The following is a 14,065-nucleotide window of genomic DNA, read 5'->3' as shown; positions in this document are numbered from 1 at the left end:
TTATCTTATGTTTGTACACTATAAGTTAGATTGTTAGTAGAGTTCAGTAAAGGTGGTATGTTATTTCCAAATGCGACAGAGCATTAACCTTTTAGCCCCACTCACTGTACATCTGTTCATCTGTTTCGCAGAAAATTTTATGTGCTGGACATTTTACTTTAAAAGTGCCACAAAACATAAAAGAAGCAACCTAATAACATTTTTAGAAATGTTGTCACATGCACATTTTTCGTATAAGTTTGGGTTGATGGAAAAATAGGAATAAAGTAACAATTATTGTGAGATATTACATGGTAATTCTGTCACACAAAGTCAGAATTGTATTTAATTTCTTACTATGACACACGGCAGGCTTCGATATGAAGTAGATTAAATAATGACATAATTCCAACTATTACCTTAAACGTATGGAAACAAAAGGATGCAATATTCATTAATTGGGACAGGATGTGCAGTTCGTGGTTTTTTGGAGCAGATTTTAAGAAGAGATGTATATATATGCGATTTGTTGATGTCCAGGTTGTGCAGTCGACTCATGTGTTGAGTTTCTCACCAATATATATGAAGCACCTGGTGTCAGTCATCCTAAATCATCACCATACATGGAAATAAAGACACAATGAGAAGAGGAAACAAAGATCAGATTGGGAGCTCCAAACAGCAGCAATATAATTATGAAACAATCATATAAGGAAACAGAGGAAATAGGACACACAGCTACTTATGACACGCCAATGGTGTTACGATAAATCCTAGTTTAAATTTTAAAGTCAACATGAAATCAAATTAATACACATTCCTGGCATCTGTGCCACTGAATTGGCTTTTCTTTTTGCCAGGTAATATTACCATGGCTGTGAGTGGCAATAGCCAAATAGCTTTTTAGGCAATGTCAGATTTGCTCTCGAGGCGTAATATGATCTTTGGCCTCCGCGTCCCTTGGATTGCTGGTAAACCAGAATTTATGTCTGGCTCCACTATTCCATGGATGCAAAATAAGTGGTGAATTATGTTTCATGTTGACTTTAATTACTGTATGCTGATGACAACCATTATTAAAAAATGGCTGGATTGTGGGTAGATAACATTTTTCAGAGCTAATTCATTGCTGCTTTATATGCTGATATATGATAGCTACATACAAGCTAAATAAAAAATAAACCATTAATCAGTTCTCCATTCAGCTGATAACATCAGACCAAACCAGACAGACATTCATGTTAAAGTGTTCTGTGCCAACAATGTGCATCTCAATTGATGTTTCAAGTGTCACTTGGCTCTCGAAAAGCTTCAGAGTTTTAGGAGTCAAACGGCAGAGATAGTTGGATGGTGCTGAAGGGTGTCTCTTGGGTGTTTTATATAGTTGTGGGTATTGATGAAGGAATAACACTATGAGACCATGTTACATTGTCTGAGTCATGTGATGACAGTGATGACACATTCTGTCATCTTTTCACAGAAAGTCAGACAAACACATATTGTGTCCAAAGATGGTTGCTGGGATCAAGTGGCCTTTTCCCAAAGGCCTTATATGTTCCAAGTTGCTACATAAAGTTCAAGTACAAGCATTAAAAGATCTCAGTCTTCTTTCAGGTACTCTCTGAAATTCCTGAGCATGTGAACAATAACCATTCACTAGCTGTGACTGGCTCTTTTTTTCTGTCATTGAGCCATGATACATTGCCACATATTAAAGGTCCATTCACATGACTCATGTCAGGGCGTTAAAACAACTTTGAACTTGAAAAACTAAAGAATATTTACGAGGTTGCTAAGTAGTAAATAGTGAACTTAGTGAAAGCCAATGGTGGAAATAACACATATTTGAGCTTTAAACAGGATAAAAGTCCCACTTTTTGCACCGCTACATCAGACTGCTGGCATTTTAGCTATTTCACTACCTAGTTAGCACAACGGCAACATTGTGTGTCTCATTCACTAACCACCCAAAATCAAGATTAAATGTTCTCTGTATGAACTGATTTAGTGCCATGTGCATCTAAAATTAATGTAATTATTTCATTCACTTTTATCCAATTGATGCTTTTCATAGAATGGGAGTACTTTTTGAAAAAGTTCATGCTATATACATTTCTAGAGATCAAGGCTGCCTATAATATAGCCATAGCGATGATCAAACCATGGTGAGGGGAGTCATAACTGGCCATTTATTCTTAATCAGTCAACTGGAGTCAATTTAGTCCTCTGAATCACTTTTTAAAAGCAATGAAGTGCTGAAGAATACCATATTGTGGAAGTCCGCTGGTAACATTGTGGCATCAAAAAATAGTATCGAATCCATTTTTTTGTAATGTTTATGCCAAGGTACTATAGCAATTGAGGCAGCACATGCAGATAAATACCCCTCCCCCCCAAAAAAAGTCAAGATATGCCTTTTGAGGTTGTATTATACAATGTTTCTCATCTTTCTTGTTTTCATTTCTGCATTAGCACTGCTCACATGAAGATAAGTCATGCAAATTTTCTGATACTCACTGGTTATATTTCAAAAGATCAGGAGCAAATGAGGTCAAAGTTTAAATCATCTTAATTCTGAGAGTCATGCTGTAACGTATGACCTGTGCGCCAACACATTGGGGAATGTTGACGTGAGTCATGTGAAAAAGCCTCAATACTTTCTACATTCTCAATTTATGTATATCCATTAAAATTAGTGACATAAAAGACGCTTTCAAAGACAGGTGATTTGGAAGTAATTCACATTTCACAGGAATACAACATCGGCCACATAAGAAGTGGGGGAAGAAACAGTTTGTGGCTAATGGTACCGCTTAAAAGGTTTTCTTTTTTCTTTTCTTTTTCTTTTTTTTAATGTCTATGTACCTAGAGGAAATCTAAATGATCGCTGATATAAGCACAAATGTTTGCTCTAGCCCTAAGCGTTCCAACAGGGCAAAAAGTCCACGGTGGAAGGAGTCCTCATTTTGGCACGTATATCATTTTCCAGTCAAAAGCATACACACACACACACACACACTAAATAGACTCATCAGTAGGATAATAAAAGCCAAAAAGGGTGATTTTGCACATAATACAAGCTCCCACACAAAAGCAAGTGTTGGTGGAATTGAAACGAATGTTGTCGGGTGCCAAATTTTTCGTGAAATCATTTTGTCTATAAGAAAATGCACCAGAGAAATCCTGTCAAGAACAAGTACTCAACGATATAACCTCAGAGAGTGTCCAGAAAGACGAAAAATGTTATAGAAATTTGTTAAAACTACATAACATTTCAAAATACACAGCAAGTAGGTAAATTGTATTTTCTTATTGGTTGTTTCATATATCTGCAAATTCAAGAAATGTCTCTTACCGTAAATATATGCATATAGACAGCATTTTTTCATTATATTTCTTTTATATATATACATATGTAGATAAATACTCTCAAAAGTGCGCCTGGAGTGTTTTATAGTTATCAGTTTGAACTCTACATCAGGCTATGAGAGCCACTTGGGGTCCTCTGCAGTGCAAGGCGGGGATCAGGGGGTATATACTGGTGTGGGTGGTTATATGGTGGTGGAGGTGGAGGCAAGGGAGGTTGTGAACTATCATTGTTTCCCCCCTGGTTGCCTCCGCCATTGGGTGCGCGAACTGGTGTGGAGACGACAGACTGGATGAGCTGGTGATGAGTGGGGCTCTGGCTGAGGTACGCTTCCATGCGTCCGTGACCGCCTTGGTCCAAAACGATGACCTTGACGATTTGCTGGCACTGGATAAGCGTGTCGGGTCGTATCTCGGCAAGGGCCACGGGCTGGTAGGAGTGTGAGGGTGTGGGGCTGGCGCATTGCAATGGAGGCTGCTGGAAGAGCTCCCTCTGGCGGTTGAGAAGGGCGGTGCTCTCAGGGCTCTGCGGTGCCGCGTTGAGCTGGTACGTCTGAAGCCTGTTGTGAATTGACACCTAGTTTAGAAAACAGTCAGAGATAGCATCATATGTTATAAGACTGTTCTCCTTCTACTGCCATCAGCCCTCCGGTGAACACACATCACAAGAGACATGCGCAAAGTGTTGCCTGTGGACGTGGCACAAGGGGTTTGCTCGGTGTCTTGTGACTCGGAAAGAGGGTGGGAAGCTGGAATCGGGTATGCAGATGTGAAGGGTTTCGGGGACCTTGTGTTTGTGACTATAAGGTGCGTGGTGGTTATTAAGAGGACACTGAGGGCCCCTGTGTCTCCCTTGGAAACCACTAGAGCATTACGGGGATAGAGAATGAAGAACACTTCAGGGAAGAAGGGAGACGAGAAAGGGTGGGACAGGTTAAACAATGGGAAGGGGGGTAATTGGACAACTACAGACGACACACTGCCATCAATGCAAAAAAGCATGCCATCAATTTTTCTCATAAGGTTCGGGACTTAAAGGGATAGTTCACCCAAAAATTAAAACTTTATATTTATCGGCTTACTTTGTTTCTTCATTAGAACACAAACAAAGGTTTTTAACTCAAACTGTTGCAGTCAGTAAGGCATATCATGGAAGTGAATGGGAATCACAGCTTTGAGAGTCTAAAAAACATACACAAACAAAACCAAATTAAACCCTGTAGCTTGTGACCATACATTGATGTGACTTATGAGTGCATTACCGCCACCTATCTCTCAAATAGACAATTGACACTCTATCTACAATCAATGTCAATGGTCCATTTGAGAGATAGGTGGCAGTAATGCACTTATAAGTCTGCAATATACAGTAAAGCAAAAAGAAGAGGAAGACACGTCACATGCCAGCTGAAGAAGAAGAAGCAAACATGCTCAGGACAGTTCGGACATTCAGTGATTCCCATTCACTTCCATTATATGACTGACAGACTTAAGAAACAAAGTCACCTAAATCTTGGATGCCCTAGGGGTAAGCAGATAAACATAACATTTTCATTTTTGGGTGAAGTATTGTTTTAAAGGGTTAGCTCACCAAAAAATTCAAATTCTGTCATTAATTACTTACCGTCATGTTATTCCAAATCCATAAGACCTTCGCTTATCTTCATCAAATTAAGATCTTTTTGATGAAATCGGAGAGCTCTCTGGCCCTCCACAGCAGAGCTCTTTGACCCTTAGACTGAAATGTTCCCATACCCAGAAATGTATAAGGACATTGATAAAACAGTCCGTGTGACATCAGTGGCCCAACTTCAAATTTTGCAAAGCTATGAAAATACTTTTTGTGCGCAAATATTACAAAAATAAACATTTGTTCAACAATTCTTCTCCTCGAGTTACCATATTCCGCCATTTTTGAGAGTAGCGTAAAACATATTCAATGCATAATCAGCATTGTTTATGTTCAGGAGAACGTGTTACATTTTTTATTATTGAATAAATTATCTAATTTTTGTTTTCTTTTTGTGAAGCTACGAGAATACTTTTTATACACAATTTAAGTTGATCTACGGATGTCACATGGACTGTTTTACTAATATCCTTGGAGACCCTGAAAACATTTAATTTCATTCATCAAAGATATCTTAATTTGTGTTCCGAAGATGAATGTAGGTCTTACAGATTCAGAATAACATGAGGGTGAGTAATTTATGACAGCATTTTCATTTTTGCGTGAACTAACCCTTTAAACCAGAGTTTGCCTGGATTTGCCAACAACTCCCTCTCTCTCTTCCTAATCGTCTCCTAGGCTCTAATAATGGCACATATCCACAATTGTCTGTGAGATACTTCCACTGCCTCCGGTTTTGATGTCTTTGAGGAGTGATGAACATAGTTCATAGCTCAAAGTTAGTTAATCTAGTTCGGTCTCAGGATAGATACTGGCAATTGAGGGTTGGCTTGATGGCTAAAGTGAGGGCACTTTCCTCTGAATCAATCTTCTTGGTTGATTGTTGGTGATAGTGAGCAAATTGACTGATGGTGCACCACTTTGTCTGAGACTGGAGGGATTTAATTTGGGTTAAAAAAAAATTGTTGGCGACATCATAAGATTCTAGTAAGGAAATTAAGTACAATGGTCGGGTTCTGGAAGTAAAAACATTATCTTTTTTATGTTTAAAAGTTCATTAATATTCTCCATAAGAAAATAGATTTTTTTAAACCATAAATTATGTTACCTACTATGTGTTTTGAGGTTGTTAATCCTATGGCATGTTGACTTACCTTACTGCATATGCATTTGCAGGAGTTTCCCTTTTTAGAAGCAAATTTATAGTTTAAAATAATCATGCATAGTGATTTACTAAGGTTTGTGGCAGTCAATTTACTGGTATTTGTGCCATTGTTTAATGCCCAAAAAAGCAAGTCTTAAGCCATTTCGCACTTATAATGTTAATAAATGGCCCATACTTGATACTTGATTATTATCTTTGCTTGTTTGTGACATTATGCTAATTCGCAATGATTATAGTAAATTGTGTTGTTAATTTTGAACATGATCTGTATGCGTCTGCATTCTTTAATTTGCACATTGAGTCTCTCTCACGCTAATTTGCCCTGCTACATAAATCACGCCCTAAAGCTCATAAGTAAAAAGAAATTGAAATATTTTTTTTGCTTCAATTAAAAGTTTGTAATGTTATGATTTACCTCATAACTGGTTTGCTTGGTTCATGGCTTACAACCCTTTAATGAATAACGTTAAAAATCACTTTGGGAAAAATTGAAGGAAAATAAACTTCCAGAACCAATTCCTTTGATAAGGCTTATTTTTATTTTAGGTTTCATGTGTTTAAGCTGCCAAAAGTTGGTGGTTTGATGTGTAATTTTGAAAATGTACTTTAGAATAGTTTGTCTTTTCCTCAGTTACGGTATTTTTTTTTCATTTTTTTTTCAAAACAAATAACTTAACTTGCATACTGCTCACCTTACTGAATTAATTAAACATTAATAAAACATTTCCAGGTAACACTGTAGTATAGGTTCAAATTCTCACTATTGACTAGTTGCTTATTAGTATGCCTTTTATTAACATATTGGCTGTTTATTAGTACTTATAAAGCACATATTGTGCATGACCAAATACTACATGCCTGATCCTACCTAAACCTAAATTACCTTACTTACTATTAAAAAAGCTAATTATAAGTTTATTGAGGCAAAAGTCATTGTGACGAGTTGGGCGTGCCGAGAGCTGGGGGAATAGAGCGAGGCCGGTGGAGTTAATGATGATAAGTGACACCTGCACCACTGGAGTCCCATGGAGCAGCTCAGGAAGGATAAAAGGAGGGGTGACGATTGTGCAAGGCGAGAGAGGACTAGGCTTGGACTATTTTATGTTTTTTTGGTTCTGTTTGTGTGCAGCAGTCACGCTATTTTCAGCTTTGTGTTAATTTTATTATTACAGTTTTGTTTAAATGTACGCCGGTCCCCGCCTCCTTCTTCCTGATGTACTAGCTTTGTTACAGTCATTAGTTAATGGTTTGATAGTTGTGAGAATTGGACCTTAAAATAAAGTGTGACCAATGTTACAATTTGCTAATTGTAGGTGCAAGCTTTTAACATTTCAATTTGTCTGATGAATCCATAAAGCCCTGAAAAAAAGAAAAGACTATGCATTGCAGACAACTGTTAGTATGACAGTATTTACACCACTATCAATACTTTGTTGAACAATCACCGAGCAAAACTTAATTTTGTTGAATGTTGCATTGGTAATTTAAGGAGAAAATGTAACACGTAAGCCAAACATGGTGAGGTCAAAGTTCCTGAATAATTTTTGGTCCCATTTATTTTTTTTATTTTATTTTTTTTAGCAATTACACTAGTACTCCACTGTATGAAGAATTTTGGGGTATAATATGTCACAGTTCGGTTTATTTTGATATACTCACATGAATTATATTGTCCTTCACCTACTAGTAAAACAATACATTTAGTAATTGTTGGTTTGACTGCATTAATACTTGTTGAAACTACTACTAGTAATTCAGTCAAGAGCAGTGAGTGGTTTTCTTTCTTTCATTTTATTGGATTAAGATTACAGCAGCTAGTAGCTAAATTAGGCGTGGTCACTTTAAGAGACATTGAATGCATACAATATAATACACATTAAATTTTTTCCCAACTGTTTACTTTCACTTAAGACATAACCAACAGTTTTTTTTCGAACATACTTTCCAAGACTGGTATTTTGTTATATTTTGTATGTATTTGTCGGTAGAGCAAAAAGAGGCAAGTTCAAGCGTTTTGAGACACGTCTCTGAGTCTGCGTAAGTCCTGAACACCAGAATACCGCGGGTGCTGAATTGGGCTCTTTCACATCCTTTTCTGTTTGTTTAAACTGCGATTTGTATTTGTTTGTTCAGGTGCAGGAGGAACTTCGAGGATAACTTCGCAAAGGAGGGCTCGGTTCAATGTTGCTGTCCACAAATTGCGGCTGTCTGTGTGCTCACCAAAACACAGCGCGCGAGTAACCAACTACTCAGTTTAGCTTTTCCACGTCTTGTGTTTGAATGCTTTACACTCTTTTAAATGTTAAATTGGCAAGTGGCAAGGCTTAAAAACTTGAAAATTATAAGCTTTTGTGATAAAACGCTGCAGTGGCCCATCAACTGTCCTTGGCAAAGTTAGCAACTTTGTTGGCTGCAATACATTTTCCCATTGCCAACCAAGTTGCTAACAGGTTAGCAACTGTGCTTTTGGGAAACGCACCCCTGATCGTCTTTTTAGGCTGGCCACAGCCAGATGGTCGAGATCGCCAGGGGCCCCCACTCAGCCGTTGGCCCCTATAATCGTCACCACCTTTCACCCCACTAATGGTGGCCCTGTAAATGACATACTGCAAACTGCTGTTAAATTATTAAATATTAATGCCTTCTACATAAAAGTGAGTATGCTGAAGCTCAGCAACCCTCCAGCACACTTCAGCTGCCATTTTTTCCTTCTCTTCTCAATGTCTGTGTCCATCTTGGCACACTTTTCAGGTCATGTCCCTCCAGCCTTACATCCTCTGTCCAGCTAGCAATACTGCCATGTTTAAACAGGAAGGTGGCTCAACTAGTCTATAGTAGTTGGACACCTTGATTCTCTCTCTCTCTCTTTCCCTCTTACTCTTTCCGGATATGGCTGGCATTTCTTCTGACCCCTCTGCTGCCTGCGATGTGTTCCGACAGCCCGTGCCCTTCAGGGGTTCGCAGGGTGCTGACATTTACATGTGGCATGATTAAGGTGAGGGTTTTCAGTGCCAGACAGGAAGTCGCTGCCACTCTGATCATGTTCAGGCTATGAGCAGTCCACTAATGTGCTACATCTAATGATAGCAGAACTGAAATTTGCCTGCTAAGCAAAACATGCAGACAGGGCTGGTGGATTTAGAACAAATAAGGGTCTCTCTCTCTCTCTCTCTCTCTCTCTCTCTTTGTAACACTTTATTTAAAGAACCAATTCTCACTAACAACTAATTGCCAATTAGCATGCATTTTAGCACCTATTAATGCTTTTTACTCTGAACTGTAATAAATATATTTTGTTTTATTTCAGGTTTATTTCAACTGATGAATTTGTTTTTATATAGTTTTACTTTTATGCATGCATAGACTTTGTTGAAATGCTCCACTAAAATGGAAAGCTTATATATAATTTCTAATCTCTTCTATCCGCTGTCTGCTGAACCTTTTTTTTTTTTTTCTGATCATCAGCAAAGTAAAAACATGTATGCATTTTTTTGTTTCGATAATTCTCTTCCACAATGCAAAGTTAATTTTAGAGGAAGGGACTACTGTGCACAGATGAGTTTTACCTCCATGGGGCTGCTGTCCTCTTTGGGTTGGGCAGAGATAATGTTTAGAATGAATTTAGGGGAAGTGGAAGGTTGTCTTGTTGACGACACTGCGTTTTCACTCCAGCAGGAACATATGGCTGTTGTAGATTGTTAATTCCTGTTCACTAGCTTTACGTGTCCTATAAACTGTGAGCTACTGATGGATGCTAGGGGTCTGTAGGGACTTACCTGCAAGGACACTGAGCTCTTACCTCTACTGCATTATGTCCGCTCTGTGATGCGCTCATTTCCTGTTTTCCTAAGCAAAAAAAAAAAAAATCAGAGTACAAATCAGACTAAAGATTAAAAAAATGGGTGAATATAATACCTTGAATGATAGTTTAAGTTAATATGCTTTAAATGATGTTTATAAAATCACATACAAAATTCAAATTCTGTAAAAAAATAACTTCTGTCATGACAGCTCTCAGAGGGATCGGTGTGGTAATGTACATGATAATGTTAATGTGTTTGGTCTTGGTGGAATAAATCTGCTACGCTGCTACAGAAGAGGAAGTACCCTGACTTGTTGCTGCCAGTACATCCTCAACACGCTGCTGATAAGCATGTAAGAAATCCTGCTGCACATATAGCGTACATGAAATAACCCCTATATACAGAAGAACATACATGAATCACCCCATGGAGATCTATACAGGTGGAGCTGGGGAAGGTGGAGGGTTTCTGAAAAACGCTGAAACTGCTACAGCAAGCATTAGCAAATTAGTATTTCAATGTTGAACAGCGAACTCACTGAACCAATAAGCTGCGCCATGTGAGGATGTCATTGTGTCAGATTGAGTTTGACCTAATGGACTGCTCCATCTAGAGTTCCATGCCATAACTTATGGTACATATGAAAATGTTTCTGTGAGATTCACCCAAGCATGACTGAGGAAATAAATAAATAAATAAAGCCAGCAAGCACAAGCAACTTCACTTAAATTCTCTGTATTGTTTGGTACTGAACTTTTAATAATACTTTTACATTTACTTTATAGCTGGGAGTCAAACCTGCTTTTTAAATACCTAAATGGATATTGAATGCCAATCATTTGAAATACAGCAAATAGATGTGTTTCTGACTGCATTTTACCTGAAGGAGAACCTTGTCTTCCCTTCAACTCAAGCTGAGTCCCGTTATTCTTGATGGAGTGGGTTTTGGCTCCCTGTTGTTTCTCTAACTCCCCTAAAAAGACAGTGAAAAGAGACCAGGCGAGGTTTAAGTATATGCCACACACATACAACAGCATGCTCAAATCCTCTAAACCTTGAGTCATCCGTTTCCAAACAGCAAAGCTCCAAATCACCATACTTACACTCAGGGTTTGATGATAATTGCCTGCCATTTCTAATCAGGCTACAAAAGAGCTTTTCCCTCTTCCAAAAGAATTGTGAGAAAGCTCAGGCTCTGCATTAGGACTCTTTTAGGGAAAATATGCCTTCTGATTTAATGAAGCAATAAGAAAGGACTAAGCCCTGATAAAAACCTGTGAGTGCACAAAGAATAGCTGACAACCAATCACCCGGATACTAAAACGCAATGTGCTACCTAATTAAACGTATTTATTACAGTAGTCAGTTCAAGGATAAAAGGAGGAGGAAATGTGTCCTCTTTTATTCCAGAGAACTGAAAAGGTGCTCATACAAATTGATAAAAAAAATTAATAATTATATTATATATATATATATTACACACACACCTCTTTTTTTTTCCAAACTTTACACTCAAATCCAAGAATTGCACACAAAAATTTCATTTTTTCTAACATCTCTTGCAAAACGAAGTACTAAATTCTCGAAAACATCTCGAAAGAAAACATTTTTACATAATATTAATTCCTGTTAGATTGTTGTGTGTGAAATAGAAAATTGTGTGTTGTGTTTTGTATGTATTTTATGCAATTAAAAAATTGAGTCAAAGTCCAAGAATTAGAGTATGGTTTTGCAGATTTGGTGTGTGGTGTTTGAGTTTCAGGTTTCAGAAATTGTGTGAACAGTAAAGATTTTGTGTAAACAAAAAACAAAACAAACAAACAAACAATCAAAAAAAAAAAAAAAAAATATATATATATATATATGTATATATATATATATATATATATATATATATATATATATATATATACATATATATATATATATATATATATATATGAAATTGAAAAACGTTATTTAATATTCATGTTGATTGAAAAAAAAATGTCAATAGCAATATAATTAGACCTGTCAGTTTACTGATAAATTTTGTGTGATAGATAAATAAACAAAATTCAGTTTTATTCCCTCTTTTATTTTACTCATGCACTCTTTTTTATGATATTAAAATTATTGTTGTATTTTGTTAATTCATGAGTTACTCTATTTTCATTATTATTAATATTAATAATAATACCAAAAAAAATTGTGTTAAAAAAATGTATACATCAAGTTTAAGTTGTCATCTTGGTCAATCCACATGTGTATGTGTGTTTTTAATTGTTTAGTTAAAAGTATTTAAGTTAGGGCTGCCAGTTTAACATGATAATTTATATATGTCAAACATTAAATGTTATTATAGGTTATTTATAAATATTATAGGTTTATAAAAAAAAAATTACTTGTAACTCTCGCACTTGCAATATTTATGTGTGTGTGTATGTATCTATTTATTTATTTATTGTTTGTTTGATTGTTTGTTGTTCCATCAACCATTACTGATATTAAAAAGTATAATCAAATAAGGATAAACAATTACTGTTATTTGGTCAATTTTGCCCCTCTATTCAATATATTTATTCTTGAAATATTATTTTACAAACAAATATATTTTATTTTTCTACATTTCTGTCATTTAGAAAGAGTACATTTGATCCACAGCAAAACCCCTGGAGTCCCAGATTACCTGCCACAGTTTACACACATTAAGTGAAAATGAGGATTGTCTTTATTTGCAATTCTAAAATAAAGACAAAGACATGAAATGCAAGTAAAAGTATCAATGAACAAAGGCCTTTTTTCATCTATGGATTTTAAAGAGAAGTTCCTTTATGTGGAAAAGAAAAGATGTGTGGCTGTGTAGATGACAGCTCTCAGTTCACCAACAGCTGTATTCCTGAAAGAGAGCAAAGGTGCTTATCTCTCTCTTCCCGGTGAAACTGCTGACACAGATACACTTACAGCACAAGACTTGCCTTGGACCCTTGCTCTCTCTAGCTCAGAATGTAATGAAAACCAACCGGCTTCAGCAGAATACATGCTTTGATGTCCATTGGCACTAAGCCCTTTCTTATGCTGTCTCTCTTTTTGTTTAGCTCCCTCATGGAAACCAAAAGGCATTTTTTTTCTGTTCCTGCCTCCATGTCTTTCCTTCTCAGTTCCTTCAGAGGAAATTTGAAAGCCTGACAGCACTGTGTAAACGAAAATTTTTCATTTATTATAGAACATCAAAACAACTCAGTGAGAGAATGCACAGTGAAAGAAAATGTATACACACCATGTTTACAAAAATACAGTGCAAATAAACAGTAGAGCAGCTAAGACCGCAAAATGAGAATTATATTACACAAAAATTAACTAGTCCAGCAAGCAGCCTTCACATTTGCAAACAGAAGAACTGAAGGGTCGAAAAGTGGTGCATTCTGTTTTAACTTTTTAGGCTGTGTTTGTATATATTGTATATACATTTGGGTTGGCCCTGTCTCCCCGCATCTTTACGAAAGTCGCGGAAGAACTTTCTCTTAGGGAACGAGGTGTCCATATCCTCAACTATATCGACAACTGGCTGATTCAAGCTCACTCTCGAGCATGGTTGTGCAGGCACAAGGACCTGGTGCTCAGACCGGCTGGGATCTCTTTTCTCGGTATGGAAATAGACTTGGTCGCCATGTTTGTGTGGCTTAGGAACGAGCAAGCGCAGTCACTGCTGAATTGCCTGAGACAAATTGAGGGCAAGAGAGCGGTTCCGCTGAAACTTTTTCAGAGGCTTCTAGGGCATATGGCATCCGCGGCGGCAGTCATACCGTTTGGGTTACTCCATATGAGACCGCTTCAGCACTGGCCTTACGACCGAGTTCCGAGGTGGGCATGGCAACTGGGCATGCTCCGAGTGACCATAACTCCGGCCTGCCTCTGAACCTTTACCCCGTGGTTGGACCCTTCATTTCTATGGGCCAGCGTGCCTAGAACCTGTGTCCAGACATGTTGTTGTGTCAACAGATGCCTCTGCCACGGGCTGGGTTGCCATGTGCAATGGCATGCTGCGTCAGGCTCCTGGGTGGGACCCCGACTTCAGTGGCATGTCAATTGCCTCGAGTTGCCAGCAGTATGGCTTGCTCTGCACCGCTTTAGAGCCCTGCT

General features: G+C 37.5%; 1 protein-coding gene across 3 annotated transcripts in view; it reads right to left on the bottom strand.

Annotated features, from left to right (window-relative positions):
- Positions 1 to 639: 639 nt before the first annotated feature.
- LOC127956431 (IQ motif and SEC7 domain-containing protein 3-like) overlaps positions 640 to 14,065 on the bottom strand; it is a 115,679-nt gene continuing 102,253 nt past the window's right edge. For 2 of the 3 annotated variants that reach the window (XM_052554309.1, XM_052554310.1), the window contains exons 12-14: positions 10,824 to 10,916; positions 9,940 to 9,986; positions 640 to 3,922 (exon numbers count right to left, since the gene is read on the bottom strand). In XM_052554309.1, the coding sequence (XP_052410269.1) occupies positions 3,452 to 3,922; positions 9,940 to 9,986; positions 10,824 to 10,916 (611 nt within the window). In that variant the 3' untranslated portion in view covers positions 640 to 3,451. The remainder of the gene's footprint in view (positions 3,923 to 9,939; positions 9,987 to 10,823; positions 10,917 to 14,065) is intronic. The other variant, XM_052554311.1, reaches the window with a different exon arrangement.

This window comes from Carassius gibelio, chromosome B4 (assembly GCF_023724105.1).
Source record: "Carassius gibelio isolate Cgi1373 ecotype wild population from Czech Republic chromosome B4, carGib1.2-hapl.c, whole genome shotgun sequence".
NCBI classification, from domain to species: Eukaryota; Metazoa; Chordata; class Actinopteri; order Cypriniformes; family Cyprinidae; genus Carassius; species Carassius gibelio.
Note: the sequence above shows the minus strand (reverse complement) of the source record. Positions and strands in the feature narration are given on the sequence as shown.